General features: G+C 44.7%; 1 protein-coding gene across 1 annotated transcript in view; it reads right to left on the reverse strand.

The window, feature by feature from the left end:
* spidr (scaffold protein involved in DNA repair) overlaps positions 1–17,177 on the reverse strand; it is a 54,891-nt gene that overhangs the window by 10,067 nt on the left and 27,647 nt on the right. Inside the window, exons 9-12 of the mRNA XM_080838174.1 lie at positions 11,635–11,857; positions 10,816–11,072; positions 2,826–2,984; positions 256–343 (exon numbers count right to left, since the gene is read on the reverse strand). Of these exons, the coding sequence (XP_080694300.1) occupies positions 256–343; positions 2,826–2,984; positions 10,816–11,072; positions 11,635–11,857 (727 nt within the window). The remainder of the gene's footprint in view (positions 1–255; positions 344–2,825; positions 2,985–10,815; positions 11,073–11,634; positions 11,858–17,177) is intronic.

Below are 17,177 nucleotides of genomic sequence, written 5' to 3' on the forward strand. Positions count from 1 at the left end.
ACTAACAGGAGAAGAATTCTGGGAATAATTGTAGCCCTTAACTCAGATGAAACCTCAATACCCGGAGGTATGAGGAGACAATGCTGATCCATCAACTAAATGTGAAGTTTGACTGTTTGCTTGTTCGCTCCCTTCTATTCTTCCAACATTCCTTTCTGCTTTTGAATGCCATAAGTCTTTCTTTCTTTCTTTCTTTGCCTGTATGGTTGCACTGTGAGGGTGGAGATGGTGTGCTTGGGGTGTAGTAGAGCATACCTCCTCACAGCTGACAGCGTCTCCATGCACTCGGAGGGGCAGAGTCGGAGGCCACAGGCTGTCTATCAGACTGAAGAGAGGAGCACACCTGATGACAAGGGAAAACAATACACTTATTAGAAACAGATCTGTGTGCTTGCTTGTACATGCACATGCTTGTGCATGTGTGCGTGTGTGTGCGTGTGTGTGTGTGTGCAGCAAGGTTAGGGTGAAGGCATTAAGCTACATCTTGATAACTTGTGATAATGTGTGTGGGTGTGTCAAGAGAGAGAGAGAAAAGCAATACAAAGATTTTTCTCTTCAAGAATGTGACCGACACACAGACTCCCTGACTCAAGCTCTTCCAACATGCATCCTCTCACACAGAAATCTATAGAAAAGACACTAATTGCACTTCGCATGGGGTCAGATCTGGAATAAAAACAAGTGATTTGTCTATATTCCCCTACAGACTTTAACAGTACTTATGCAAGTAGAAAGGCAAGCTTGGCTTTGCTGTGTTTGGCATGCTTTGGCATGAAATAGAGTACAATGGCTCATTAACTGCATTATGGAACCTATAAATCACAAGATTCGTAAATTCAGTTTGACAGTCTTTCTCTCAGCCCAATAAATGTCAGATTTCTTGGCACTGACTTTGTTTATGTTCTAGAGATCCAATATGTAAAAATTTACGGCATCTATAATTGAGACCTTGACTACATATTTGACTATATAAGACACCTACTATCCTAAATCTACTTGCAATCGGTATTCTTTGATGGGCTATGCCCATGAATGAGAAACATTAGCTCAAGAATTGGCTTGTGACTGTGAGAGGTCTACACTGCATATACACCATAGGAGTAAATCCCCCTTCAAGAAAGTAACACATAAAATGGGACATGGTGTCTGCCAGATGTCACAAGACCTAAAAGGGAACGGAGGTGTGGGGGTCAAACCACAGCAACAGAAAGGGGAAAAGAGAGATTACAAGAAATCTAGCAAATTCTGGTGTTAAAACCCCTCATCCTGTCAGCCCAATACAGCAACACATTTGCTGAGGTATACTGTATGCAGTTTGTTGGGGTATACTGTATGCTGTTTTCCAGGTTAGTTGTTGTTCAGTGATATGATGGAGCCATTGTTCAGAACTAGTTCCACAGCTCACAATTGCTCTCGCCCCCACTCTCTCCCTCCCCTCCAACACCAACATCATCACAGAACCTGCTCTACAACCCTGTCTGGTTGGGCGGGACACAGAGCTGACCTGAGCACACTTTTGGGTAGAATCTTACCAGGCAGACATGTGACCTGAGAGAGCCCTACTACATCTCACAATAGAACTTTGTTCTAAGAGTTAAGCTGGACTTGGATCAGAAAAACAATGCTCTAACTTTTTCCTCTAAACCTGTTATAGAGACCTTGCACTCTAGTTCAGGTAAACATTTTTTTATCAGCACTGTCTTTTCTTGCTTTCTTGCACCTGTTCAATCTACAGATACTAGTTACCACGGGACTGCCAATCGAACACAAGAGGTCATCCTCAGGTCTTCAGAGAGATGCTCTCTAATGTCTTTTAGCCCCTGGGCATAGTTCTTACCAGTGCTAGTTAATAAGGTCAGTGACGGAAAAACATTTACTGATCCTATCAATCACTTAAATGTGATCTGCACTTTACTATCTACATTCATGTGTGACACCCATTTATAATCTATAAAGGCACTTTGTACTTTCTTTTACAAATACTTGGCTTTCATATCATGTCTTTCAGTTCAATGACCCACTGATAATGGCAGTGATGTGTTCAGATATCCTTACAAAAATCAAACCAACAAACAAACAAACAAAACAACAACAAACAAAACACCTAGTGTCATAAACAGAAATGCAGCCCTGTATTGCAAGGCTGCAGAAACCTAACCCCTTAAACTCCAGACCACAGTCTGACACAAACCAGCAGACAGACACACTCTGAAGTGAGACATGAGGTTGAGGCGACACTGATACCCCGTGTGTGGACGGCCCTGTCTGAGGATCAGGAGAGCTCACATGCCACGGATTCCCTCTGACATGCCAGCAGGTTGGACGCCGCTGAGCAGGAAGTGTCTTCGCTGCACACACTGGGGCATCCAACACCAGCAGACTACCAAATGGTGAGGCCCAGGCCATGTGTGTTGCACATTTAAAACCCCAAGATTAAATCCCACAAAGGGTTAAGCTAAATTAAATCAACCATGAAGAGAAATTCAACCTCAATTGCTCCCTGATTTCCCTACAGTCTTTGTCTCAATCATCATATTTCTGTACGTGTAATTGCACATATATATTTGTGTGTGTGTGTGTGTGTGTGTGTGTGTGTGTGTGTGTGTGTGTGTGTGTGTGCGTGAGAGAGAGAGAGAGAGAGAACACATTGTGTGTATACATATTTATTATTTTCCTGAAATTATTCTTGTTTATGTCTTACATGTTCTAAATGTTTTACATAAAACACATCAAATGTCTTTTGAAATGGGCTGTATAGATATTGCCTTGCCTGGTCTGTTTGAGTATGTGTATGTAGTGTATGCAGTGTACCTCCATTCTCTCACCTGTCCCTTGTGACCCTCCGCAGCACCTTGACCCCGTGCAGCAGGCAGCTCCTGCCCTCCCACTGCAGGATGAGGAGCTGGAGCTGCTCCTCTGAGGCCAGGGCCTGGAGCTGCACCTCGCTGAACATGCCCCAGGCATCCTGCACCAACACGCACAGTCTGCACGCACGCACACACGCACGCACACGCGCACACGCACACACGCACACACGCACACACGCACACACACACACACACACACACACACACATTCACAATTGTAGTTCAGTTCGTCACAGATGTGTGAAAAGCCGTGTTAACACAAGTCAATTTATATACAGAGCCTAAGAGGGAAAGAATTATACAGGGTCTGGTTTTATCCCTCATCAGCCACAAACGGGTGCAAAGAGAATATTCAGATGTTATATAGTATCTGTCTAAAATCATAAACGCACAACACCTAAAACCACTAACATCTACTTTTTTCTGTGGAGGTGGAGTAACTGTGCTGGTGTTTTGTGTCTGTCTCTCTAAAAACATTAAGGATTCTGAATCAGAACAGCTTCCTGATGGCAAGTTTACTGTGTGAAAAACACGGCCCAGGAGTTAAGATAAGCTGAGAGGCTGCTATCCCTTCTGCCTGCCTGACAACAGAAGAATCTACTGGCCCACAGGAGTGTTGTTTCTTCCCCCCTCTTCAGGTTAATTAGTAACCGATTGAAATATTATCTTGAGGACATGCTCCAGCCGTGCCCCAGCAGGCGTGGAGCGGTCCCCCCCCCAGGGCAGGAGACGCAGCACAGAGTTGCTCGGGAGACCCTGGAGGGGAGCGGGTAACCCTTGGCCTAGTGAGCTGCATTCCAAACCCTGAACCTTGGAAACAGAAAAGTCAGCAAGACAAAAGGTATGAGGGAGCTTTGCGGACAGCTTTATGAAGCATTTGCCTGGCACCTTCAGGAGACCTTCTCCGTCATTAGGAGAAAATTAACCCCTCTGGGTGTAGAGCTCCGCGTACAGCTTCAGCTCACAACACCTGACCCATGAGAGCAAACCAAAAAGGACTGTCAAACATAGCCACCTCACTGTGCAAATACAAGGATATGGAATTACACATTTCTTTTGACCAGACTGCTGGATTCTCAGGCTGCAACCTTCAGAGAGTGTCCTATCAAGGGAGATAAATCTCCCTGGGTCAAGAATGACACACCCAGGCAAATACATCAAGCCATTCCAAAGTGCACAACAGTTTCCAAGAATAAAGTACATCAGGAAGATGAATAGTTCTCTTAACATTTTCAGGTTTTAAAACAATGTTACGATTACAATGAATCCACGCTCAAAGCGGCACAACTTGATTTTTGGCTTGTTTCCATGAGTGAAATGCAGCTCAATCAGTTTTTTCCTCACTGATTACATTTAATCAGGAGTGACATTCAGTGGCAGTGACATTGGATAGCCGCAAATTTGCAGTTGTCAACTCATAACCACATAATCTTAAAGTTTGTAAGGTATGAATGACACCACAAGAGGGGTTGGGGTAGTGAGCATTTCAAATCCAATCAGTAAATAACATGACAGGAACCGCCTGCACACACACACACACACCCCTCCCCCATCACATTGAACATGTCCTCTGCCTGCTTTCTTATTATGTTGGGGAAAGGGGGGAGTGGCGGTGGAGAAGAACTTGAGCCAAGTGCGAGGCTGTCTTTAGTGCAGGCAGCAGTGCTCCTGCCTGGGAGCTTGAGGCGGCCCCAGAAAAGTGGTGTGCTGAAGGCTTTCAAGTCCAGACATGGCACCTGTGCTCAAGCAAGAGAAAAAGTAAACACCGCGGTTCACAGCCCAGAGTAAACAATTCCAGTTTTTTTCCCCCCGATTATTTTCTCATCCCTGTTTTGCTTGTGGTCTAATAAGTAGAGGGGAAGTGATAGATGCAGAGAGTTCTGATGTTGGAAGTTGGTGTTTTTATTTTGTTCTTTCTGACTCATTTTGAAATTCCGGCTAGTGCAATGCAGTGAGAAAGAATTTGTAAGTAACATCTCAATGATCCATACTTTTTTAATGAGACTCATATGAGCCACAGATAAGTGCACAAAGATGTGAAACCTATCATGACAAATTTACCTCAAAAGAAAAAGGTTTTCAAGGGTATTTTGGTTTCTGGGAAACCTTACCTATGCTTCACCTCATCGGAGCATAGAAGCTTATCATCATCATCACACGCTACTGCTTTTGGGGCCTCTAAATGATATTATATATATAAAAATATATATACTGTATATATATAAAATATCGATATCTAAATATATATATTTATTACTTTACTAAAAATGTCAGACTTTGTACCACACTAAAACCTGTGCACTTGGCTTTGATGAACTGGCATAACATGGGGATCACAACATGACTGGTTGAAAATAAGACAAAACATGATATTCGATTCTTGCGTTTTTGTAATATCACAACACCCATGTCGAAAACATTTACTAAAAATGCTTAATTTGTCGTCAAAGTTCTGGACCAAGTGCTGTATAGGCAAAGAACAAGTAGACTTCGGAGCACCCTGGTTTTACGACTAATAAGTAGACCGCATCTTGGGAATCAGTCCAGGGCACAGGGTTCTTCTGGGGCATTCAACCACATACACAACAACATGGAATTCAAACACAAAACAAAAAAAAACACTTACACAAAGATACTGACACTGGTACCATGTCAACACATACATAGTCAGTACAGCCATCAGTCATTTCAATTGTGACTTTGAACACTGGAGAACACTGATGTTGGGATACTGAAGGCTTGGGTCATTCATTGGCCCACTTGGAATTTAGGGTCACCTTATCCATCTCTCAGTAAAACCCTATCAAGTGATGGAGACCATTTTAATTTTTTTGTATGTCAACAAATCCTCCCTACATCTGAGACAGCCAGTGAGACAGGCTAATATTAAAGTGTTTACCATGAGCATATAGGAGTGTTAACATGTCTCCTCTTACGCAGACTCACTTGTACTGGCATGGTCGGGGTAAGGCCATGCACCTTGAGGTATATTTTGCAAATGGCAATTCTTCCGGTCATGTGGAAAGATGTCTATCAGGCATCAACAGTAAAGAGAGAGAACCGAACCTGAAACAGGCGAGAAAAGCTCAAGTCTGGGCAGTGTTGTCTTGCCAGTGCAGCGCTGTCATATTGTAAATTCTCATGACACTTGGTTCATTGCTTGGTACACAGCAAACCACATTGACCAGCCAAGTGAGAAATGAAAACAAGAGCACTGCCTATCTGTGACAGAGGAGGCTTGTGGGGGCTTGTGCATACTTGAGGGAAACTAGACAGGCAGGTGATACAAGGCAGAAAGTAAAAAGGCTCATGGTGTCCATACATACAACCTCTTTCTCTCTCTGCCCCCTCATGTTGCACCCCACCCCACCCCACACACACACACACACACACACACACTATAACCACTTCCTCAATCCAGAAAGCATCTTCACTCTGGGGGTCTCTTGTCATTGGGCAGTGTTGGACACTGACTGATTTGAGGACTTTGTTATTGTGAGCAATGGCAGGAATTCTCAGCAGTTAGGGAGCTCTTCCTGGAAGTGTAGATCCATTGAGCTTGTCCGAACAGACATGCGCAGCCTCAGTCACATTCACTCTCTCCCTTACACACACACACACACACACACACACACACACACACACACACACACAGTCAGTCTCTCTCACACACACAAACGCACACACACAGCCCCACTGAGAGTAAGCGCCCCACGCACAGATAGCCCTTCAGAGGTGTCTCATTGGCAGGTCTGAAGGGGGCGGGCTTCCTTCCGCTGCGCTGTGAACCAATGGGCGACGGGCTGCCGATAAACAGGGATGTAACCAGATCTCCCGAGCACATTGCGTTCCCACTTCAGCATGAAAACATCCAAGGAGCCCCTCCTCAGGCCCAGCACACACACACTTCTTCTTTTCCACTTTGTTTATTCAGTTTGCTCTTACTGGAACTGAGGATGTTGGACCAAAAAAGAAAAAAAGTTATGATTCCTTGTGGGTAACAAAAGTTTCTAAAGGGGTTGAGAACAAGCAAGATCCTTAGTGATTATAATAGTGATTTCGCACTGAAGACTTGTCAGAATCAAACCACATAAGCGTCACTTTGTAAAATTGGTAAACGTTGTAAAACGGAAGTTTAGAAAAAGACTCCATCTGAAAACAGTAATGTATACAGCCGTGGGGGCAGGATAGTATCCGCTGTGATCCCTTGTTTATCTACAACAACCCACTGTTATGTCCAGTTGGTCCAAATGTCGGATCAAGGCTTTTGGGAGATATAAACATGGCTTAAGAAATGTTGTCCTTTCTTTTCTCAAGAGGTAGCATCGGGTCCAGATAACATCTGTCTTACTTAAGCATCCAATCACTATAATAGGCCATAAGTCATTGTTTACCGACGCCAGGACAGAAGAGGCAACTCCAGTGAACGCCAACATGATCTAACACTAGTCAGATATACCATACACTGTACTTAACCCATCCCTTGAGCCAGTGAAAGTGAAGATGACTGCACCACTTGTGATGCTTTAATGCATTGGTTGTTCTTCGCACCAACTGTGGCATCAATACAACTGATAACCTTTTTATACTTGTGCTAGACGCCTGTTTGACTCATCACAGCTTTCCTGGTAAATGAAAGGTGTGGCTGCCAAGACAAATAACCATCTAGACCACTGGAATCAGCAATAAGAAGAGATAATGTGCCAAATTAGAGCAAATTGTGAAGTATATCACTTACCTAAGGTTAGTTTACATTAGGGAAGTACATTAGGTAAGTACAGTTTTCGTCAGAAAAAGATGTTAAGTGCCAAATTAAGTTTTCTTTAAGGAACCACACAAACTAGCTTCAAGCGTCATTCAACAAATGTTTACACGCTATCAAAACAAATAGCAGGGTGCCAAATAATCAAACACCCATTAGATAGCACACAAGTTAGCTGAAAAGACACCAAAGTGCACCAAGCGCCGGCCAAAATGACGTCACTTTTGGCGCGTGCCTCTGTACACAAAGATGGCAACAGTCAAGCACAAACGAAACTTCCCCTCTTCCATCTAGAAACCATGTCCTCTGTTTAGTGGTTAGTTAGTTCTTTTGCACAGTGCTGTTCTAGTCTCTCTAGTGAAGTGCAGACGTCAGGACCCATTCTGTGACGAAAGTGTTGCCACCATTCTGCAGTCCCCCCCCCCCTTCTCTTCCCCCAGCCATGAGTCTCCTTCTTCCTCTGCTGGAAAGAGGCAGCAGAGAGGAGGGGCCCTCTGGGGGTCAGAGGGGGGCCTTGTCAGTGGGGCCTCTGTTTACAAGGCCACGCGGTAAAGCGTGCTCTGCTCTGCTCTGGCCAGTGTCCGGTTACCAGTCAAGTGACTCTGGAACCGTCTTTTTCCATAGCACCCCACCACATGAACCCTTGTGTGTGTGTGTGTGTGTGTGTGTGTGTGTGTGTGTGTGTGTGTGTGTGTGTGTGTGTGTGTGGGTGTGTGTGTGTGTGTGTGAGTGAGTGCTTGTGCGTGTGTTTGTGTGCCAGCCTCGTGCACATAGTCCTCTGACAACAAACACCTCAGTGGTGTTATTACTCAGCAGAGGAACAAAACAACAACCCCACCCCCATTCTACTCCCACCCCCTCTTCCAAAGGGGTGGGCTGGAAGACAAGTGGTGAACAGGGCCAGTGTGTTCTATTTGCCTGGGTGGAATCTCGCCTTCATTCGGAACGTTCAAGATAGGATGCAGGTCAAAGATCAAAGGTGACCCGTTTGATCTCGTTTCTGAACAGCAACTTGAGTCAAGAAAATTCAACTTCAGTTTTATGACTGAAGTTTTCTGATTTCCATGGTTCATGGAATGGAAGATACAGGAAGACCCCAATTTAAATTTGTATTTATTAGAATGATCGCATTAGAATGAACACGAATTGCCACTTTAACGTGTGTGCTCATGCTCTCCCCTCATCTCCCCCTTCTCACCTCTCTCTTGGGTCTGTGGATCACTGACAGTCCTGTGCGTCATTAGGCATGTTTGTTGAGCTGTGCCATATGGACCAGAGAGCCAGAGAGCATGCTGTGTCCTGGGAGGGGCTCCATAGTTAGTTGGTAATTGACAGAATCTAGAGCACTCTCTCTCCCCCTCTCCTTCACTCTCCCCCCTCTTCTTCACTCTCTCTCTCTCTCCTTCTCCTTTTCTCTCTCCCCCTCTCCTTTACTCTATCTCCCTCTTTCTCCCCATCTTCTTCACTCTCTCTCCCTTTCTCTTTCTCTCTCTCCCTCTCTCTCTCTCTCCCCCACACACCCTGCCCACTGCTGCCAAGGAGAGGACAGCAGCCCCACAGCTGGAGAAGTTCCTGCACTCCCTCACTCACTCCCTCACCGCCTGCTTCAACAACATGAATGTTAGCCTGGAATAAACACACGTACAGCAGGCAAATATTGCAATCGGTCACACTGCGCAGCCCAGCGTTCTACAGAGGCTCTTAAAGACGGTGAGTTCTACTGCTGAATGCAGTTGGTTCTGCACAAACAACTTAAGTTAGGGCACCATGGCATTCTGAAATAGTCAATTTACAAGTTCACAGGTAAGGATTTACCATAGCATAATATATATTAGATAGCTTATTTTATCACAAGCTAGCTGACTAGAATGATCAACTTTTTGGCACAAGATGAATTTATCTGGATGCTAGCCTGAGACAGGACTGACGATGACTGTGTGTACCTGGAAAAACTAAAAATCTCCATGAGACAGGAATGATACCAATGATATCGGTTACAGCCTATGTTGCATTCTTTCATAAATAACATTGGCAGGGATGTTAATGATGGAAAAACTAGCGAGTTGACAACTTTCATAACACAGCCAAACATCAAGAAAGTGCAACACAAGACATAGCAATAAAAGCTACTAAGTTATTAGTCCCAACTGAAAGAAGACTCCTCCCTTCCTCCAACAAAGTCTTCCTCAGTTTAATTGTAACCTTGGCCTTAATAACTGCGTTAGCTTCTTCTTATAGCTAGCAGAAGGGTCTAATTGTTGTTGTGTGACATGGCAAAACCTTGCAAGCTAACATGCTAACTTGGCAATATTGAGCTGTAAAGGCTTTTTCTTCCATTTTGTGGGGCGTCTCAACCTGCGCCACAAGACTACATGAAGCATACCCTGGACGGCATGAAGAAGCGACAGATGTGTTTATCTGTCCTTCACATAAGCATACACCAGCTACATTTATTTGAAGGTACCAAAAGAAAATGGCAATGATGCAAGGTTTTATGTCTAATTATCTAATATAACAGCACTTTCAAGAAAAAATTTACCCAATTTGAAATCTGCTTACGCTAAAGAGATTAATTGTATAGGACTTTAAAGTATTATGTTCATTTGTTCCTACAACACAGCAGGGCTGTTTTAAACCCACTGAAGGCCCACCTCAATAAGACCTGTTTGGTGTTCGGCCCAGCCCTGCCAGCCATAAGACAGCATGAGTCAACACGCCCTTTATGTTGAGAGGGGAAGAATGGCTGACATTATGAGAATTCTCTCTCTCTCGCTGGCCTCTCTCTCTCTCTCTCTCCCTCCCTCTCTCTCCCTCTCCCTCTGCTGGCTGACCCACTCAACCAGTCTGTGGCGTTCCTCTGAACTCTCAGCCCCTCCACTCTCACACCACTACTGGCAGTGTCTCAGAGGATCCATTTCACCTCACTCTCCATTTTACGATGCTGTTTACTACGAGCACTGTTTCAAGAAACATCACATCAAGCGTGTAAGTTCATTTCATATTAATAAACCTTATGAATTATGATCTATTCAGTTCATTTGATAAGAGTCTTTGTCTGACCGCTCCCCCTCCGACCAAACATATATCAATCTCTTTGCACTTAAGTGATAAACCTGTGGCTGGTACCTCAAGTGTGATTAAACAATGCACAGAAGGACACAAAGACTAATAAGAAAAATAACGCACCTGCCAGCGCTGTTGCTGCTTTTGCAAGGGGAAGGTGCATGAGGGGACCGTGTGTGAGGGGACGGTGCCTGAGGGGACCTGCGGATGCCGTGGAGTCTGAGAGCAGAGGATTGTGGGATGGGGAGGCAGTAGATGCGCTGCAGTACCACCTCCAGGCGCTGCTCCAGGGCCCCTGCTGGCCCCAGGCTCTCCAGGGCCTCCAGCAGGGAGTCGCACACACCTCTGGGCTCAGGCCACACCCGCTCACACAAGCCTACCTGCGGAGAGAAAGAAAAAACACACGCGCATGCAGACACACGCAGACACACACACACACACACACACACAGACACACAAACATACACAGAGGTTCATATGTGTGCATGAATACAAACACAACACTTTATTATCTGCATTGTTATGGACCTTAAGATCCACTGCATACTGCATTATACCTTTACTCACGCCTTCATTGCCTATCTGTGTACACAGTAGACTATTTTGCTCTCTCCATGTGTGCATGTGTATATAATTACATGTGTATGTATGTAGATGTATATGGATGTGTGTTTGAGAATAAAAATATCTATATTTGGATGTATTTCAATGTCTTTTTTGGCACAGGACAACTGCTACAAAGTGCTCTCCTGTGTTCAAGCTAATTGTGAATTAAGCTCTTGAAGCCAGTCCACATCACCTACGAGAGTTTTCTGAACAACACCTGACTCAGAACCTGTACCACAGGTCACAAGTGGAGACAGATCCTCGGGGGAGCCTGCGAGTGTTTACTCAAATTATAGGGCACGAAGAGACTGCAAACACCACCGGCACCACACACACCTGTCGGCTGCCGCCACTGTCTCTTTGAGCTGGTGGGGCGCACCTCTGCTCTAGCCACAGGCCCCAAGAGTGGTTCAGGGGGTAGGGGCTGCATCTGAGGGCGTGGGGACGGTGCTTGGGGCTGGGTTCAGCGTGGCTCCGTGTCCCCGCACTCAGGACCTTCTGGCTGAAGTGGGTACTGAGAATGACCGAGCGGCTCTCGCCTTCAATGACCAAGGTTTGCCTGTTGGTGAGAAGGGGGTGTGGGGGAAAGTTGAGACAGGAAATGCAATAATATTCTTTGTTTTCCTGCGGCACTGTGACATTCAGTGTACTCAATAGTTGGAATTCGTAGAAAGACTATTGTTCTGTCATAACTCCCCTCGGGCAAAACATTTGTTCTCAAATGTCAATGTCATTTTCTCAATGTCAACTTTTGGGTCTTGCACATATACATTTAAACAACACTGCAGCAAAAAAACCTCTTTGATAGAAAAACCTCTTTGATCTGCTTATAACTGTATACAAACAAACAAAACATTAATATTCATCATTCATTCATATCTATTCTTGATACTAGCTGACGAAGGCAGCAAACTCAGTATTTGACTTTCAGTATTTGACTGTACTGTGTACATCTCAGGTCTCAGGCACACTTACGACAGCTTTAAAGCCCACCAGAACCACAGGCTACAGTGGGGACATTTTGAGTTAACTGGTGAAAAAAAAGAAAGAAGAAAAAAAAAACCTGATCTAATCACATACATGAGAAGTTCTTCATCAGCCCCTAGGATTAAAAATGTATGCAAGAGTAGATGCCAACAATGGCAGACGCACAGATAACAATCCTCCTCCACGTCTCTGACTATCAACAGGCACATGACTCACGTAAACACGTCTCCTTCCACACCCAGTGGAAAGCCCAGAATCACTGTCATTCATTCAAGGCTTGTACCATTGATGTGGGCCTAGTAATGAGCAACTGACTGTACGTGCAACATGGCAACAACACAAAACCTTGCCGTTTTTCTCGATTGCTTTCACACTATAACTGGGCCTATTAAATAAACATCCCAAACCATGACACCATCTACCAATACACAGACTATATTCCCAAACTATTCCCAAGACTTTCCCCAGTTTTCATTTGTGTGCAAAATTCTACACACAAATACCTTCACTAGCTGTCACTAGCTGCCCCATATGCTTAATTAGTAAGCTCTGGCATTCAATGTCATTAACTCAAGTCATCAAACCCCGAACCCAACTAAAACACTATTCACCAGGTGCAAACACTCACATACCAATCAGAACCTCAGGATAGAGAGATAAAAGGGCCATGGACCAATCAGAACCTCAGGATAGATAGATAAAAAGGCCATGGACCAATCAGAACCTCAGGATAGAGAGAAAAAGGGGCCATGGGTCAGTTGTTTTGGAACAATGGTTCAACAAAGACTTTCTTTAAGTACAAACAGTTTTTTTCCAATTGGTTTATTTTGGTAAATACAGCATGGATATTATTTTACTGAACTCTATGTTCTTTATGTGTTAGTTGGATATATTTACAGAATGTTTCGTTTTTCACAGTTTGTTTCGCCACAGTACACATTTTTTTGAAAATGTCTACATGTGTTGTGTGTCTATATTGGGTGTATCATGTAAATGTAAGAGCTTGGTTTTGTTATGGAAGTCTGAGGTTGGCGAAGATGAGTGTGCAGTTACGCATTTGTGTTTAGAGTTTTTGAAATTGAAACATAATTTAGAGAGATTAATTTAGAATTAAGAAATGTGTCTTGGCAGAGAAACGTTTAAATTTCAATTCTGCATGTTCTCCAGACATCGTATAACTCAGGAATCTAAACATCCACGCAAAAACATATCAAAATTGAGAACACACACAGACACTACCCAATTATTCTCAACATCAGTTAAACTCGGTTCATCATAATTAAACAAGATACTGTCAAACTGTTCCAGAGGTTAAGCTGGCATGGAGCATTTAACAGGCCCTGTTTTCAGTCAGGCGCTGGGAGAGCACCTCAGGGCAATGAGCTGGGCGGCTGCCAGTGCAGGATTCTGCTCCGACCCGTCTCTGCTTGCCCCGAGAGCGTCATATGGCCGTTTAGCTGGGAAAATGTATTTATATACGTCACCACCCCAACAAGCTGAGCCCCGCGGTGGATTTGGAGGTTTGCCAGCGAGGGGCGGCCAGAGCCAGAGGTACATGGAATGACCTCAGTGAACCCCGGCCTGGTTGGCCTATGCAGGGGTCAGTCCAAGCTTGCTCTGCTAGGAAACTAGTAAAGGAAATTTCCCAGTAGCTGAACCTGAGACTCGACCTGAGAGCGCCCCTAAACTTGAGACTGTCTGTGTACACAAGCTTCATGTGGATGCTCCTTGGTGATGATGCTCCATTGCGCTACATTAAACTGACTTCCTCCAAGAGCAACACTGTGCTGAAGTCTGAGTCATCCGTGGCTTTTGTGGCTCTGCGATGAGTGACCCAAGACCGACTCGGAGGCCATAAACCATAACATGACGCAGAGACTCAGCTGAGCAGCGAGAGACCCAGATATGCTCTACCCTGCAAAAATTCCTTTCATATTTCTTCCCTGAAAGGTTGTGAGGGTCATCACATTATTGAAACTCCAAATCACCAAATCAACAGCATTAGATTTTCTGGAAGTAGATTCTGGCCAAATACATGTTTCGTTAAAAAAAGTCTGAAAAAGAGGAAGATTAACTTGAGGACTGACTTTCAGAGACATCTAACACACCTAAATTAAAAGCTGATGTGTGGCAAAACACATTGAAAAAACAAAACAGTGCATACACCCCTTTCTGAGAATGGAACAATCAACCAGGAAAAATGAGACACACACCTTCACACACAAACTGGCAGAAAGGTAAACAGACAGGCAAATGAGTGAGTGAGTGAATGAGTAAGGTAAGTGCTCACGTCACAAGCAGGTAAGGAGTGGCCCAGGTACTATCAGTGAAGTGAGGAACAGCAAGTACTGACAGGCATTTCCGGCAGCTTACACCCCCGCGGGTGTGCGTGGGAGGGGGGGGGGGGCCATCCTACGCATGGTGCGGGTTCTGGAAGGTGGAAGGAAGTGCCTCTGCACACCGCAAAGGAAGCGCACAAGGAGTGGAATACTACTGGAACTCCGGACATGTGAAATTCCGGAGTTTTCCACATTTGTACTATGTACGGGAAATGTCACTGAACTTGACTGGCTAAGGGAGTTTGAACTGAACAAACTGGGATGATTGACCTACCTCTTAAAATACTACTGATAAGATTCATGGATAAGATAAAACATATTCATATAAACACATTTTTCATATAGACCTAAAATCTATCAAATCCTAACAGATATGTCCGATTAGACTATATACTATATTATACTATATACTATATACTATATTATAATTTGTAGAAAGTGTCTAAAAAAGCGAACAAAACTGGGTTCTATTGCGTTATTTAGCTGTTTCTGATTGGACGAGAGACGTTCCATGCTATAGATTATCCGTCAACATACCAACGGGGACTTTTCACAGTTTATAATAAATCACTCCGCGATGAAATATTCTATAGCGCATTGATGCTAGCCGTTAATCCAAAATTCTTATAATTCCAAACCAAGACGTTGACAATGGAACAATTTTTTTGTTGCGGAGAAACAATGGCGAAATAAACTATTTTTAATCAATAACTTTGTGTTGAAATGTTAATTTGTTGACTGTAGAATTGTTATATAACAGCAATATAGCACTCGTGGGAGTGGGGTTGGTAAGGGATAATCCCACGGGTGTTGTTGCCTACGCCACTCAGCCTCCGGTCTCGGTGGGTACGGCCGAACACCACCCGTGGGATTATCCCTTACCTAACCCACTCGTGCTATATTGCTTAAATAAAAAATGGTCCAATATACCCATATAGTATCAGGGAACAGGAAACTAGTTATGTGCTTTGCACTGTAAGTTTAACCTAGAAATCCAAAAGCATTGTTGGACAATATCAATTGGACTTTCCACTGTCAAAATCTATTCCTGGTAAAACGCTGGGGGAGTGGGAGTGAGTGGGAGAAAGGGAGTGAGAGGGACCAGCGATAGCAAGAGCGAAAGGGAGACACTGAACTGCCAGGAACTCACTGAGCAGAGCAGCATGTGTTTTCAATTCCCTGTCTTGGCCTTCTCCAGGGCCATTGTGATCCAGTGCGCAGCTAGTGCTCCAAGAAGGGGGTGATGGGGGTGGGGGGTGGGGGAAGAAGGAAGAGAAGAAAAACTACTGCGCTTTTTTCCCTCTCCCGGGTTGCTGGAAATGAGCTAAGCACTGCCAGGAAGAGGAATGTGAGCCATTCCCTGGAGTTTCTGATGACGTGGGAGTGGAGAGGAGGCCCCCTGGCCTCTGGCCACTCTTCACTCTTCCTGCGTGTGTGTGTGTGTGTGTGTGTGTGTGTGTGTGAGTGTGAGTGTGAGTGTGAGTGTGAGTGTGAGTGTGAGTGTGAGTGTGAGTGTGAGTGTGAGTGTGTGAGTGTGTGAGTGTGTGAGTGTGTGAGTGTGTGAGTGTGTGAGTGTGTGAGTGTGTGAGTGTGTGAGTGTGTGTGTGTGTGTGTGTGTGTGTGTGTGTGTGTGTGAGTGAGTGAGTGAGAGAGAGAGAGTAGAGAGGACGCCCCCTGGCCTCTGGCCACTCTTCCTGCCTGCCAACTCCAGCGTGGGCTGAGCCCCGACTCCCAACAGCTGGAGACAGGCTCCACTCCACTCCATTCACTCACGCAATCGCTACACACACATCGCACCACTACTGCTGCTGCTGCTCGCTTTCTCTCACACACACACACCACACCAGTACTGCTGCTGCTCCTCTCTTTCTCTCACACACACACACACTGCACCAGTACTGCTCCTCTCTTTCTTTCTCTCTCACACACACACACACACACACACACCGCACCAGTACTGCTGCTGCTCCTCTCTTTCTCTCACACACACACACCGCACCAGTACTGCTGCTGCTCCTCTCTTTCTCTCACACACACACACACACACACACACACAAACACACACACACACACACACATCACCACTACTGCTGCTGCTCCTCTCTTTCTCTCACACACACACACACACACACACACACACACACACACACCTCACCACTACTGCTGCTGCTCCTCTCTTTCTCTCACACACACACACACACACACACACACACAGTTTATAAAAGCGTCAATAAACTGATGCATGAACCAATCTCGACCCCATGTTTTCAGTTACTATTAATGCAATTCATACTACTTGCAGTAAGTGTCTGTGTGTATATTGGGTGAAGGGAATGGTTATAATATGGAACATAACAAAATATATAAAATATTTTGGAAAGCATTAAAATGCCACTTGTCATATGTGAAATAGTGCTCCTGACATCAACCCAATGATGAGACTTGTGTTCAGGGGAACCCATTTATCATAACATCCCATTTCACTCCTATGCAGATGACACACAAATCTACGTCCGAACTTCACCCGACAAACACCTGGGCCTATCACAGACT

Source organism: Sprattus sprattus (assembly GCF_963457725.1).
Source record: "Sprattus sprattus genome assembly, chromosome: 4".
Taxonomy (NCBI): domain Eukaryota; kingdom Metazoa; phylum Chordata; class Actinopteri; order Clupeiformes; family Clupeidae; genus Sprattus; species Sprattus sprattus.